This window comes from Fundulus heteroclitus, chromosome 2 (assembly GCF_011125445.2).
Source record: "Fundulus heteroclitus isolate FHET01 chromosome 2, MU-UCD_Fhet_4.1, whole genome shotgun sequence".
NCBI classification, from domain to species: Eukaryota; Metazoa; Chordata; class Actinopteri; order Cyprinodontiformes; family Fundulidae; genus Fundulus; species Fundulus heteroclitus.
Genome location: NC_046362.1, coordinates 13,838,397 through 13,852,631, shown reverse-complemented (window position 1 = coordinate 13,852,631; position 14,235 = coordinate 13,838,397). Strand labels below are relative to the sequence as shown.

At 43.1% G+C, this 14,235-nt stretch overlaps 1 protein-coding gene across 5 annotated transcripts in view; it reads right to left on the bottom strand.

The window, feature by feature from the left end:
• Positions 1–1,221: 1,221 nt before the first annotated feature.
• The window catches only part of cep152 (centrosomal protein 152), a 63,759-nt gene continuing 50,745 nt past the window's right edge, over positions 1,222–14,235 (bottom strand). For 3 of the 5 annotated variants that reach the window (XM_021307457.2, XM_021307458.2, XM_021307459.2), the window contains 23 exons: positions 13,835–14,155; positions 13,246–13,390; positions 12,671–12,811; positions 12,331–12,470; positions 11,628–11,828; positions 11,342–11,489; positions 9,542–9,633; positions 9,279–9,442; positions 8,987–9,188; positions 7,751–7,855; positions 7,538–7,668; positions 7,310–7,438; positions 5,434–5,716; positions 5,104–5,343; positions 4,809–4,940; positions 4,149–4,721; positions 3,964–4,039; positions 3,695–3,862; positions 3,520–3,604; positions 2,714–2,796; positions 2,452–2,608; positions 2,259–2,362; positions 1,222–2,164 (listed from right to left, as the gene is read on the bottom strand). In XM_021307457.2, coding sequence (XP_021163132.2) covers positions 1,455–2,164; positions 2,259–2,362; positions 2,452–2,608; positions 2,714–2,796; positions 3,520–3,604; positions 3,695–3,862; positions 3,964–4,039; positions 4,149–4,721; positions 4,809–4,940; positions 5,104–5,343; positions 5,434–5,716; positions 7,310–7,438; positions 7,538–7,668; positions 7,751–7,855; positions 8,987–9,188; positions 9,279–9,442; positions 9,542–9,633; positions 11,342–11,489; positions 11,628–11,828; positions 12,331–12,470; positions 12,671–12,811; positions 13,246–13,390; positions 13,835–14,155 — 4,530 coding nt within the window. In that variant the 3' untranslated portion in view covers positions 1,222–1,454. The remainder of the gene's footprint in view (positions 2,165–2,258; positions 2,363–2,451; positions 2,609–2,713; positions 2,797–3,519; positions 3,605–3,694; positions 3,863–3,963; positions 4,040–4,148; positions 4,722–4,808; positions 4,941–5,103; positions 5,344–5,433; positions 5,717–7,309; positions 7,439–7,537; positions 7,669–7,750; positions 7,856–8,986; positions 9,189–9,278; positions 9,443–9,541; positions 9,634–11,341; positions 11,490–11,627; positions 11,829–12,330; positions 12,471–12,670; positions 12,812–13,245; positions 13,391–13,834; positions 14,156–14,235) is intronic. The other 2 variants (XM_036148376.1, XM_036148381.1) reach the window with 1 other exon arrangement.

The following is a 14,235-nucleotide window of genomic DNA, read 5'->3' as shown; positions in this document are numbered from 1 at the left end:
TTCTTCTCGTGACTTAAATGGAGGGATCAATACCCGTATCACAGCTACTTAGCAAACGTAAAGCTAAACGTCGGTGGCAAACGAGATTAGCTTTGCACAGCGATGCGAAACCCGGTGAAACACTGAGGCTGGTTCTGGCCTCCAGCAACTCGGCCGGTCAATAATTAACTTTAATTTTATCTGCCTTATCGGGCACAAAGCCTCCTTTACTCCGGCTCTGTGCAGATTCACGACGCGCGATAAGGTGACTGAGTCCTAAATGTGCCGAGGAGGCCTTTTCTGCCCATTTTAATCTAAAAAGACGGGTAAAACAAGACAGCTGCCACCTGTGTTTTTATTGGTTAAGCCTTGTTTTTGTTGTTTTTATTGGTTAAGCCTTGTGTGGCGGGTTTGTTAGGTTAATGAAGCAGGAGCCGGTCAAAACGCTGGATAAACTCATCATGAGCATGAATGTCACGTTACGCACCATTAAAGGAAGCGATGGTGATTCAGGCTTAGGGTTCCAGACTTTTATCCTCAGTCCGTTTTATCCAATCTAAAAACTATTTTGATAGTTGGGGATCATTTTCCTGTTGAGACACTTTTGTTGTTGATTTACGTGGAATAATTTGGATCCAGTTCTTCCTCATTATTCTGGGAACTTTAAGCAACGCTGTGGTACCACTGGCAGCCAAGCAGCCCCTCAGCATCACACCACCACCGCCATGCTCGACTGTGGCTCCAGAGTTTATAGTCGTAAAAGCATCAACAGGACGATGACACCAAGCACTAAATAAAGCTGGATGTGGAATCAGTAAGGCAGGCTTTAAGGCTGACACCTTAAATCTATCAAAAAGCAAGCGGACTACACTTAAAAACCGGGTGAGTTCATGGAGTCCAGCCTATTCTGCTGGGAGGAGTAGGCCAAAACTTGAACCAGAAAGCTTATAGAAATTATAGAAATTGCCTCGGGACATTTATATAATATTATTGCAGATGCCTGTATCACTTTGAATAAATATGGAATAAATAAAAGTTTGGCAACACTATTGTTTTAAGAGTCTGCGCTCTTTCAATCAATTCAGTCCTGAAAAAAAATGTAATTAAATGAATTAAAAACAAAATATTACGACATTCATGCAAATGATGATATATATATATATATATATATATATATATATATATATATATATATATATATATATATATATATATATATATATATATATATATATAGATAGACTTTTGACCAACCCTGTACATCAGTCACCAGCAGAAAGCAGGGATGTATTTCATTCATGTCTAAATAACTTTTCTCCATCAGCAGCCTGCAGAAGCACGGAGCAGATCCTGCTAATGAGAAACGCTCTGAATGTTTTTAGGACATGTAAACATCACACACTCTAGTAAAAGGCACTTTATTCGGCTACGCGGGCGGTGACCTCTGAGGCTCCCGCTTCACCTCACACCCTCCGTCACTTCTGCTGGTAGACGGGACTGTCAAAGCCGCTGTCCTGCTGCCGCCGCCTCAGCTCCGAGAACAGGAGGCGGGAGCAGACGCCGCGCTCCCGCTCAGAGCCGGGCGTCGGCTCTCTCACTAGACTCTTCCTCGCCTGTGAGCCGCTCTCAGTCGGAGGCGTCTGCCTGGGGATGTCCCTGTACACCGTTAGGTCTGAAGCGTCCGGAGTGAGACCCCCAAACCCTCCTGTCTCAGTGTGGGGCCTCCCCGGTCCATCCTTCCTCCCTGAGGACGACGGTCTGGGTACGTGTGGCCCAGCGTCCGAGCCGCTCTGTTTCTCATCCCTGACCGGAGCCTCCTGGATGAGGAACGGTCGACTCTGCCGCGCTGACTCGGCGCTGCCGGAGTCCCCTCCTTGCAGAAACCACTCGGCGCCTTTACCCCTCACATGCAAACTGTCTAAATCCACGTGGGATGGAGACGAGGTCTGCTGAGAAGAATTAAAGGCTTGAGGCTTTAGTCCTGAGCCCCCCTGAGGTCCGGAGGTCTCCTGGTGGCTCAGGACTTTGGTCCTGACTGCTGCGGTTGGGTTGGGCCCTGGATCGGCACACGCCGTGTCCCTCTGGGGCCGCGGCTCTGGCCTGAAATCAGGAAGTCCGCCGAGCGCTGCCGGGTCGTTACCGAAACCTGCTGGCACACCACCAGAAGATCCACCTGTCGAGCCGCCTGCCGATACACAACACAGAACCTGTTTCTATTTTGGGGGTAAAATCCAATCAAAAGCCGTCTTTAAAGCCGTTTTTTCTAAAACAGGACTCACTCGGTGGCGAGGAATTGTTTCCAGATTTACTTTTCACAGGAGTCTCCAGCACTTTGGCCATGGCTGCCAGCTTACTCGCAGCACTCATTATTTTCTTCTCGGCACTGCGGGGAGACAGAAAGATCGATACAATTAGCCCGAGGAGCGATTTTTGCAGCGAGCGAACAAGTTGGGGACAATTAAAGCGTCTTGCCCTGTAGCTTTGCCCCCGTCCTCCAGTAACTCCTGCAGACAGGTCAGATAATAGCGCCGCATCTTCCTGGACGTGTCCTGCCTCTCTCTCTGCACCTCCATGCGGATCATCTCTGCAGCACGCGCCCGGCTCTCCTGTAGGTAACGCAGCATGTCTCCTAGCAGAAACACAAAGCGGCATTTGTTTGATTTACTCGCTGAAAACAGGATTTAAATGACTTTAAATGCTGAAGGCCGTGCATAAATCTCATCTCAACGCCAACCTCTGATCTTTTCCACAGTGGTCAGGTATTGCTGCTTTATTTCCTCAAGGCCTTGCTGAAGATTTTGTTGGTGATCAGAACTTCTGAGAAAAAGATAAAAGGAAACAAAAAAAAACATTAAAAAAAAAGAATTTCCCCTCTTAAACTTCTGACCAAACCATCAAGTCTTTCTTTACATAATTACAAGTCTGAGATTTCACATTTGGTTAACAGTAGTGTGAAACTACATCTATTGCTTTGAGTTTATTTAAGATAAGCTAAGCTTTATTGATCTCACAGCGAAGAAATTCACTTGTCACACATCAGCTCAATAATCAAAAGAAGGTGCCAAAGGGAGGAAAAGTTGCACAAGGTATACACATATATATATATATATATATATATATATATATATATATATATATATAAATAAATTGTTTTCTTTTACTGTACTACGTTCAATAAACTCAAACCAAACAAAATATTCTGCAACAAACCTCTGAGGCCTTGAGAGAACAGACGTATTTATATGTATTGACTTTGTAAAGTGCATTGAGATGACGTGTTGTGAACTGGCGCTATATAAATAAGATTTTATTGAATTGAGACTTTTAGAAGGCACCGCAAATGCTGCTTAAACGTCCTAGTAAAAGTTCTGCAGTTTTAAAAGCTGCCAACACAAACAGTCAAAGCAGCGTTGTGGGTCTGAGGAGGAAGGTGCTTGTTCAGTAAACCTGAATATGTTCTTTCAAAATACGTATTTTCACAGAGCTTTTACCAAATAACAGTGTAACCGGGTAGAGGATGGATGGATGTAGATAACAAACCCTGAGGATTCTGTGGATCTCTTCACTTCCTCCAGCTGCTGCAGATGTTCCTCCTTTAGCTTCTGTAGGCTGCTTTCATGCTCATCTACATTTCAGAGAACAGTAAACGACACAGGCTGAGAGTCAGCGTCGGGTACGGGTTTGACTAATGTTTGAATCCAACACACAAATATACCTTTAAGGTGCTGCATGGCCGTTTTGTGCTCACGGATGCGGTGCTGAAGTTGACGGCAGGCTTTCTCTAAATGTCTCTGGAGTTCCTGATTCTTCTTCTGGAGCTTACCGAAGCTGTCGGCGCATTCCTTCTTGCAACGAGACTGATCCGTCCTCTGAGACAGAGAGTCTGGAAATAATAGGCAATCACGTGATGGAAATTTAAAATCGCCCGGAAAAAAAAAAAAAAAAAAAAAATTACAATATTGTAGGTTAAAGTGCAACGCACACCTTGCATTTTGTTGATTTCTCTCATTCGTCTCTCTTCTGTTTCTTTCAGGATGCGGCTCAGCTTCTCCTCACTAACCTGTAGAAGTATAAGATTGATTGATTTTGTAAAGGCAGCAGAGATCTAACACTTAATCACAAACTGGTGACATCTCAGGGTTCTTCTCTACACAACGGCAGAAACGTACTCTCTTCCACTCCTTCTTGGCCTCCGATACGGCTCTGTTCACCATCTCTCTGCATTGGGTTTCCAGCATGTTGGTGATTGTAGCTTCTGACGGGGACCTGCTGGTTCCTCCGCCGTCGTCAGGCTCCTGACGCTCTGCTTCACAAAGCCTCAGAAGCTGCGTAGAGACCGTGGCCACGGCGCTCTGAAGCTCGGCTAAGAAGGTTTCCCTCATCTGCTGCTCCTTCTCCTCATGCTGCCGTCTCCACTCGTCTTCCCGGGTCCTCACCGTCTCCTGGAGCTTGGCCTCCGTCTGCAGGAGCAGCTCCTTCCTCTGGAGGTTGGCGTCGTCCCTGGCTTTCTGCACGGCCTGCTCCAGGTTTTTGCGCTGCTCTTGCAGCTTGGCCTGGACGATGGAGATCTCCTGTTGCTTGTCTCTGTGCCACGCTGCGCGGGCCGCGGCCAGCTCGGCTTTCAGCAGGGCCGCTTGCTCTCTGGAGGCTCGCTCCAGCCGGCTCCTGAGAGCTGCCAGCTCCTCCTGGAGCTCCACCACCTTCTGCCGCTCCTCCTCTGCTTCCCGCTGGGCCTGGGACACCTGAAACATTGTTTTTCTTAATGGTCAAGACATGAAAGGATAGACGGCAGTGAGAGTTTTTGCAAAAATAACAGAAACCCGTCTTACTTTTTGCTTTGTCACTTCTTCTTGCAGCTTTTCCCATTCCTCCTTTTCTCTTTGGAGGAACGCTTGGCATTCTGGTAATGAAGACAGATCCTCGATCCAGCGGCTGTAGGCTCGGGTAACAGCCCCTTCAACCTGAAACACAGATTTGAGATATCTACCGCTAAGTCTGAGCTTTTAAATGTCAGCTAAATTAGTTAGAACAATGGTTTATAGGATTAATGCACAGAATTAGTCTACAGTTTAAGTAAAATAAAGCTTGTTTGCTTTGTGCTTTCATAAAAAAACACCATCTGACCTGCTTGGCCATATCGTTCAGGTGTTTCTCCTCCAGCTCTCTCTGGATTTGCTTCCTGGCGTCCTCCACAGCTCTGCGTTGCACTTTGTCAGCTTCCAGCTGCAGCTGCTGTTTCTGGGCAGCGAGCCTGGAGTCCAGCTCCTCGGCATTAATCGTCCGGCCGCCGGCCTCTGGCTCATCTGTTTGGCAGATCACCTCAGCAGTGTCCGGGTTTCTCTCCTTCTTAGCCTCCTCCAGCTTCTGCGCCCCGACAGAAAGGAAAATGTCTTGAATTAAACCAGAATGGGTAAAAATAAAGAAGCTGGGCAGCATCTATTGAAGAAGTCGGACCTCCTGGAGTTCCTTCTTCCATTTGGCTTCAGCGGAAGCGACACGAGAGCTCACTTCCTGCTGGATTTCAGCCTCCTTCTCCTTGGACCAGTCTTCTTTAAGCTTCATCACAGAGGCGCGATGCCGGCCCTCTAGTTCACCTCTCAGCTTCGCCACAGCTGTACTGCTCTCCTCTTTCTCTCGCTTCTGTACGGTTTCCTCCAGGAAGCACTTCTCCTTGCACACGGCGATGTAACATTCCTGGACAGCCAGCATCTTATCACTGACTTCTGACAGCTGGTCTCTGTGGAGGAAGTAAAAAGTGCCGCAGAAATTATTTGCAAAAGCTTCCATTATTTTAATCACTGTACTGAAAATTTCAAACTGACAATAAGACAAAATGTCAACTTCCTTAATTACCACAAAACCCAATAAGTAGGGCACAACTCAACCCTCGTTTAAAGAAATATATAATTAAGTGTCACTACCCTGCCTGGTAAAACTGTAGACAAGATTACACTTCATATAATTGTTACTATTGTTTGTGAAACTACACTATTTTATTTTATTATAATGGATTATCTTCAGTGGGCCACAACTTGCTTCCATTTGCTTACAAATTTGCTGTTGATTAGGGCCGGGCTATAAATTGATTTAACCGATTAATTCAATTTTGCAATTTATGAGGATTTTATTTTTGGAAAATCAGGATTTTTTCCCCCTTCTTTTTCCAATGCACTTCTTGGGCTTACATGAACCTCTGCACTCTATCGGTCCTGAAAGGCGAAATTGTTTTGGTAATAGCATGCAGTGTTGCATAAGTTTAATAAAATATATTGAAAATATTCCACAAGACCCACCTAAATGTATTAATTTACTAGTTTTTTAAGTTGGCTTGAAATTACACAAGCGAACGAAGCCTGGTCTCAAAACTAGCTCATTGTGTAAAACATGGGGAGGAAACATTTTATGTTAGTCATTGTTTACGACCACATCTTGTTTTACAAGCATGTTTCACAGCGTGTATTTTTAATTCAGGTCAACTCCCAGACAAAATGATTGGAATAAAAGCAAGTTTTAAAAAAATATTTTCTGTAATTCGTTTTTATGAAAGGGAAGGGAAAAAATTATTAATCTGATTTGGTATAATAAAATCAGAGATTTTATTTTTAAGCCCAGCCCTACTGATAAAATACATTTTTATCACTGAAGGACAAATTAAGGATCCTGATACATTAAAATAAACTGTCTCAATGGATCTGGTGCATATAGAAGATATTTTTACAGTGTAAACAAGGATCCGGTCCATTGGTCTGATCTAATATACAACTTCTGTCTTTCTGGTGATTTTACAGAATATTTGCTTTAATGCTTAACCTTAAGCAGCAGCTACAGGTTCTTACATTTTTAGTCATCTTAAGTTTCTAATTGTCAGCTTCAGTCTGATTCACCATATTCTGTGCTGGCTGATGAACATTTTCCTGCGTTTATTCGTACCGCAGTAGAACGGCACGTTGTTGGTTCTGAACCGCGGACCTGGGAAGCATAGCTCAACAGGGGAGCTCAGACTGACAGAACCCCGTCAGAACGGGCTGTCCCTGTCCATGAAGCTAATGTTCAAACAGCGCTTTTTTTTTTTCCTGGCTGTATTCCACACGTTAGAGTTTATTATTTGCAGCAGGTCATGGCTATGGTTAGCTGAAGCTGCAAGAAGCGGAGGGGCCCTGAGTGTCTCTGGCACTGCAGCGCCACTTCTATAGGAAGAAACGCGACAACTTGGGCAAATGAGATTGGGTCAGCTTACATTAGTTTTGACGCAAATGAGCATCTTTAAATAATTATCGATTATACTGAGGTATCAATTATTTTAGCAGCTCTAATAGGAGCAGAGACTTACTGTAAATGCTGAATCTGCTGCTGGTGCTGCGCTGTCAGCTGCTCCACCTCAGCATTGTGTTCCTGAATGAGTTCTGCTCTGACCCGGTCCACCACATCATCTCTATACTGCTGATTAATCCGCTCAGTCCTATGGAAAATTATAAATAAATAAACAATATATATATATACACACACACCCAGACAGTAAGAAATCACTATACATGTCCAACGTCATCCTGAGTCTTACCTCTCGGCAGCTTCTTGCTTTTCTTGGTCCAACTCTTGGATCATTTCCCTCATTTTGGTGCACAGCTCAGTGTTGGCAGACTTCAGCTTTTCCTCATTCTGTTTCAACTCCTTTTGCTTCTTTTCAAGCAGCTAAAGGGTGACAGTAAAATTGTTTTAACACTTTGTCCCAAATAAAAACCAACTAAGATAAAGGCAAAAGACTGAAGTCAACCTCCACTCGTTCCAGCAGGTGTTTTTTTTCTTCCTTTATTCTCATGAACTCTTTCAGAACGTCTTCGTTCGTCTCCAGATGTTTCATTGAGTTGGCCTCTCTGGCCTGAGGAGGAGGGACAGTAAAAATTATGCTTTATTTAGTTGGACTGAGGGCAAATTAGGCTCTGTGAATTGTAAAGGTTGGAGACCCCTCGGATGATAGACCAACAGAAATTACTAATTACTGTGACAAGTGGTTATACGAATATAATGACTCAGGGGAAATTAATACACATGCCAGTATTTAGCAAACCAAATTAAATCGGAGGCTACCGGACTTTCACTTAGTTCTCTCTGAAGACGTCTCAACACCTATCCAGGAGTCTTTGTTTATTGTAGCGGCTCACGCTGAGCACCCTGCAGTTGGAGCGCTGCTGTTTTAAAGCACACGGAGGCGCATTTTCAGTCAAATATAAATCAATGAACCACCCGTCACTGTCCTGGGTTGTTAGAGGCTATTGCTTGGTGTGAGTGGAGGACTTGATCACCTGAATCATGACAAGTATGCTGATGTAATCTCTTTGGAAAGTGTTGGAGCTGTAAACACTGAGGAGTTGTAAACACAATCCTACCTCTCTGTTCAGTGACGGCTTCTCCCTTTTTTGACAAAGATGGCTTCTATCACCCCTCATTTCAAACCATATGTTCTCCCTGGCCAAAATCTGGACATGATTGTCCTAAAAAGAGGGCTCTTTGTTCTTGAGGTGCAACTGGACTGCTAAGTCCGGCCCCGAGCTAAAACAACTGAGGGAAAGTCTGGCTGCCTCCGATTTAAGCCGGTTTGCTGTTGTGATGACCCGGATAACAGAATTTGCACAGGCACATGCATTTATTGTTTCCATTCACCTTCACAATCATGCACCACTCTGTTGGTGTCTTGGATAAAGTGTCTGTTATATATATATATATATATATATATATATATATATATATATATATATATATATATATATATATCTATATCTATATCTATATATATATATATATATAGATATAGATATAGATATATAGATAGATAGATAGATAGATAGATAGATAGAGATATATATATATTGAGGTTTGTGGTTATACTATAAAAACGTAAAAACAAAAGGTGCATATAAGGGGGTGAGGCACTATTTGATTCTCTCTACAAGATCACAAGGTGATAAATCTGACTTGATCCTCCAAACTATCCATCAGGGGGAGCCCTTACTGAAGACTTGAGCTTTTCCTCTTCCAGCTGGCCCTGCAGCTCGCTGACTCGAGCCTGAGAGTGTTGGAGCTCTTCCTGCAGCTGATTGATCTTCTGTCTCTTTCCCTTTAAACATCCCAGGCAGCGCTGCATTTCCACTCGCAGCAGCCTTAAAGCTTCGTCCTTGGGCAGCTTGGAGTCTGACAGGTGATGCAGAGCGGTGCTGACGACGACAACACAGAAAACTGTGACGGTGACGCTAAAGCTCTGAAGTTAAATGCGACTCAAAAGGCAAAGTGAAACCTCAGCGTACCTGTGAAGTGTGCCGTTTCTCCTTTCGGGTTTCTTCAGTCCCAGATCCAAGCAGGATTCAGACAAATGGTTTTCCCAGTCGTTACCAAGGTCGACTGACACGACGCCGTGTTTCAGCGCAGACTCGTACAGCGTAATCTGCTCTTTCAGTTCAGCCATGTCTTCCTTTAAGATGAAAAAAAAGTTCACAAGTTCAAACAGTTGCGTCCTGGCAAACCTTTTAGAAAGGGTTGTGTTGCATGGGAGAGAAAGCGGAAAGCAAACCTGTAAAATTTTGTTCATGTTTTCACTCAGTGCCTTGGCCGACTGGGCTTGCTGTAGTTTGATCTGCATCTGACTCGCCTCTTGCACCGAATCTGGAGGGAAACAAACAAAACGGCTCAACAATAAGAGCAAACATGTTAGGTTCAGCAAAAGGTTTTTTTTTTTTTACATCCAAATCCATACAATGCTGTGAAAAAGTATTTGCACCCTGAAGGGTTTATTTTGTTGCTGATACTTAAATGCTTCAGGTCATCAAACTAATCTTCAGAGCAGAGAAAGTTAACCTAAGTAAACAGAAAATGTTGTTTTGAAATGATGACTTGACATATTTAGGGGGAAAAGGCTTTCCTAACCAATTTGGCCCAATGTGGAAAAAGTAATCATCCCTTAAACCTAACAACCGCTCATCCAAGTCCTGAAGAGACGAAGCAGCTCTAGATTATCACACTGACTGCTGGTTAGTTTTCCTGCAGATGTAACAAAGCACACTTTTCATAAAGGTCCACGTCTTTCCCTCCAGTACTGAGAATATTTTCCCTAAAGGCTCCTCAGGATTTGACCTTTGAGCTCATTTTAGTCTGTAGTAGTTTACAGCTAAGGTGTCAACGCTGTGGATGCTGCAATGGGTGTGTGTAATTATGGCAGGCCGCCCCTTCCAGCAAAGGGTCACCACTGTTCCATGTCTTCTCCACTTGTGGAGGTTTTTAGAAATAGTGTAGTAACCATCTAAGACGCCAGAGAAGTTTCTGAATTTCTTTAGACCAGGGCATGATGTGTTGCTCTATCAGATCTTTAGCCTACATCATGTTGTCAGACACCAAATCACAGCAAAATCCTGATTTAACAAGGTTGGTGGGTGACCCTTTTACCCTTAATAAATAAAAAAACTCTTCATGTGGAAATTGCATTTTGTATTTAATGAGGTTAGCTCTGTCTGACCTAAAACGTTTTTCATAACCTGAGACATTTTCTGTGTGATAAAAAAAAAAACAAGAGGAATCTCTAATTGGGCTGAACAATTAATCGCATTTGCAATATAATCGCAATTAAAAAAAACGCAATTTACAAATCACAGAGGTCTGCAATTTTTGGCTATGTAACAATTAGTGAATCAGACGCGTCCTTTAGCTGTCAGTAAAATGTTTAAAGTGGGTTTGCCTCCACATGGAAGGGAAGACAGTTGCAGCAGTGAAATAATCTAATTTTATTACTTGTTTTAGAGTTTATATAATTCTACTTTTTAACCAGAAACTTTCAGGAATCTCACCATAGCAGTAAGTATTGGTCAATCAGTTTAATACATAGACTTGCTTGTTGGTTGCACTTTATAAATCAACAAGGATTGATGTCAAAATCAATTAAAAGCTGTTCTGAATAGTATTCTGATTAATAAAAACATTAAGAGTTCTTGTTTTAAATAGTCCTTGTTTACAAACATCTTTATCTAGAGGCCATTTTTGTTGCTTGTAGTTACTGCAGAGAAAAGTCTAAATCAAAATCGTAATTTTGGTTGAAATAAATCGTAGGCAGAACGCAATCATTTCTGCTCCGAGTTGAGACGCAGCAGCTCTTTTAGCACCTGATCTGCACAACGATGAAACAGATTGATTTGTTGTTTGTATATATTTAAAAAGAAATGATAAATTAAACTGAAAAAATAAATACTCGCATTAAATTGCAATATTAAGATTAAAAAAATCATCAATCTATTAGATTATTTCCTAAAATCTTTCAACCCAAATTTGTAAGGGTGCCAACACTTTTCAAAGCGCTGTAATCTCAGAATAAAAGTCCACTGACTGGTCTGCAGCAGCTTGGCACATTGCTGCTGACTCTCCTCCAGGCGCATGCTGAGCGAGTTGACGACTCTGGCTCTCTCCAGTTGCTCCTCCTCTCGCTGACGTTCCAGCTGCCTGACTTGCTGCTGTAACTTCTGACTAACTTCAGTCTAGAAGCGGCGAAATAAACACGCAGAAGAACAATCACAAACCCACAAGCTCTGCGGGTTACTAAACCGGGCGTCTGATTCCAAAATGATACGTTTTGGTGAAGGAACCGTGTTTGACGTGTGGCTCAAAACGCTCACCTGGTCGTTCAGAGCCTGAGAGGTAGAGTCGAGCCTCTGCTGTAAGGCCAGCAGCGCCGCCTCGTGCTGCTCCTTCATGACGGCGAGGTCTCTGTCGTGCTGCTGCCGCGTCCTGGACAGCGTGTCGGAGCGGCAGAGCTCCAGCATCTGCTGCTTCATGCTGTCCACTGCCGCATCCGCAACCTTCAGCTTCTTCTCGTTCTACCACACGACACATAAAGACTTCAGACTCACGCTGCGAACGGCGTTAGTAAACAGAAAACTCCACAAAGCAAAGGAAGGAAAGACATCGGACTAAATACCTTTGGATATTTCATTTCTGTTGAGGCATAAATGTTTAGATTTTTTTAAATATAGAGCATTTTTAAAAAGACTATATAGTTTTTATCGAGATGGCCAATGTTGCGTTATAATTCTGTTATTTGGGTTATTTTTCAGCTGTTTCTCATATTTATCTACAGCTGTTTGTTAAAAAAAATGTGCCTGTGAGACATTTGGGATAAAGCTTTGATTCAGAGATGCATTTTTATAATTACTTTATGAAAAACATACCGAGATAAATACCGTTTATAAAATATTGAGATATTATTCTTGGTCCATATCGCCCAGCCCTACTCAGAAATGATATCTGATCACAGATTAGCAAATAGATTAGGGATTAAGCAGGTAAAGGAATCGTGGCGAGTGTCAGCGAAGCATTTACCTCCTGGTCTTTCTCTTTGAGGACGTGGATCTGCTGCTCCAGAGCCTTTAGTTTGTTTTGCATCAGAGCCTCTCCTTTCTTTGCTTCTTCAATCAACCGACTTGACTCCTTGAAACTCACCGCAAGGCCGTCTTTTTCATCTGTCGATCATTTGTTAAAAACGACGCCAGACACAGTCACATATATTGCCAATGGTAACACATGAAAAGTGTTCCTTTCAGGACCGAACTCTGAAGCTGCAGATGGACTATAATTTATTAATTAATCAGACACTGCATGAGATTATTTACTTCAGAGGAGTAAGCTTCTCCATGTTGTGAAGACAAAGTGTGAGACAAACCTTTGACGATTGCGAACTGGTGCTCGATGTATCTCATATTGCGGCGTGAATCCTCCAGTTTCCGCTCCAGGTCTTCTATTTGCCGCTGCTGAGCTTTGTTTAAAACCTGCAGCTGGGCAACTTGCTCCCTATCAGCAGTTTCTGAAAACCCGCCGACATTTGGATACCCAAAAATATTTAACATTCAGTCCTAGTAAAAGCATTGTTTTCTTTAAATAATCAAAGCTTTTAAGGCTCAGGGTAGGTTCTGCAATTAAACATTATCGCTCCTGTTAAATAAAAGGTAAAATAATCTAATCCACTGATAGATCCTTGTCTGAACATCCTGATTCAAGTAAAGTTTCCTCTAATCTCCATCATTTTAATACAAAACCCACACTAACACTTTAAGATAATGTTACAGGACAATTTAATTTAGAGTTCACTCTATAACTCTATATGGCTGCACAGGTTTTGCATTAAGTCAAAATCTGCCTAATAGTTGGTCAGGCTTCACAATCCTCAGCATTTCACTTTTTGGTTACCAATTACAACGTTAAAACTTCAATTCAGCGCTAAAACAACCGGAAACTCACGTTGCGTCGAATCAAAAAATTCCCTCTGTAGCTGCTCGAACTGATCGTTGTGCTGTGCGGCGTGGGGCTGATGGGCGGGATGCTGGGGGTTGTAATTAACCGTGTACTGATTAACGCCGTGGTCGGCTGCTCCAGAGTTTAACGCCTGCAGATCAAAACAAAGAAAAGCAGAACGTTGGAGGAGAAAATGTTACAGTTTCAAGTGATAAAATCCAAGTGTCGAAACAGACAGAGCGAAGCCACTGACAAGCGGTAAGTTAAGCCTTACGACCTTTTTTTTTTATTTCCCAGTGGTACAACAAGTTTTATACACCTCCACACAACTCTACAGAGACATCGGCAGTGGGGGAAAAAACAAAGAAAAGAGAGAAACGAGACCAACAGCTGTTTAAAAGCGATTGTTTAAAAATAACTTGTCAAAAATAAAAGGTAATAAATATGCAACTTTAGACCATATGCAGGTGGCAGGAGATATAATAAATGCATTCAATGTTTTAACACCAATTTCCTCCTTAGAAATTTTGATTTCAGATAAAAAGGCATCACAAGCTCTGCTGATGTGTTTGCGAAGTCGAAGCGGATCACCTACTTGGAAATGGTTTCTGGCGCCGTGGTCGCCATGGCACTGCTGGCTCCTGTAGCCTCCGTCTCCGTTATAATCCACATGGTTTTTGGTGCTTTCAGGGCGCAACCTGGGCTCGAAGTCGGCAGAGAAATCCCCGGTCTCCGCATATACGTCTGAGTCCATGTTGGCGTGTGCTGGACTTTCCTGAGCAAAGTGAAGGTCCTGGTTCCAGGCGTGAGCCGGTAACGGGTTACGAGGGCGACTCAGATGTCCGTTAGCGTGCGCAGGACGGTCCTGGTAGGCGTACTCATCATGGGAGCCGTGGTCGTAGTCGACTTCATGGGCCTTCAGAGCAACAGGTGACAACATTACTCATCTGCTTGAATCTTGGACAGCAATGATCGAATACGAACACAAACTAAGAC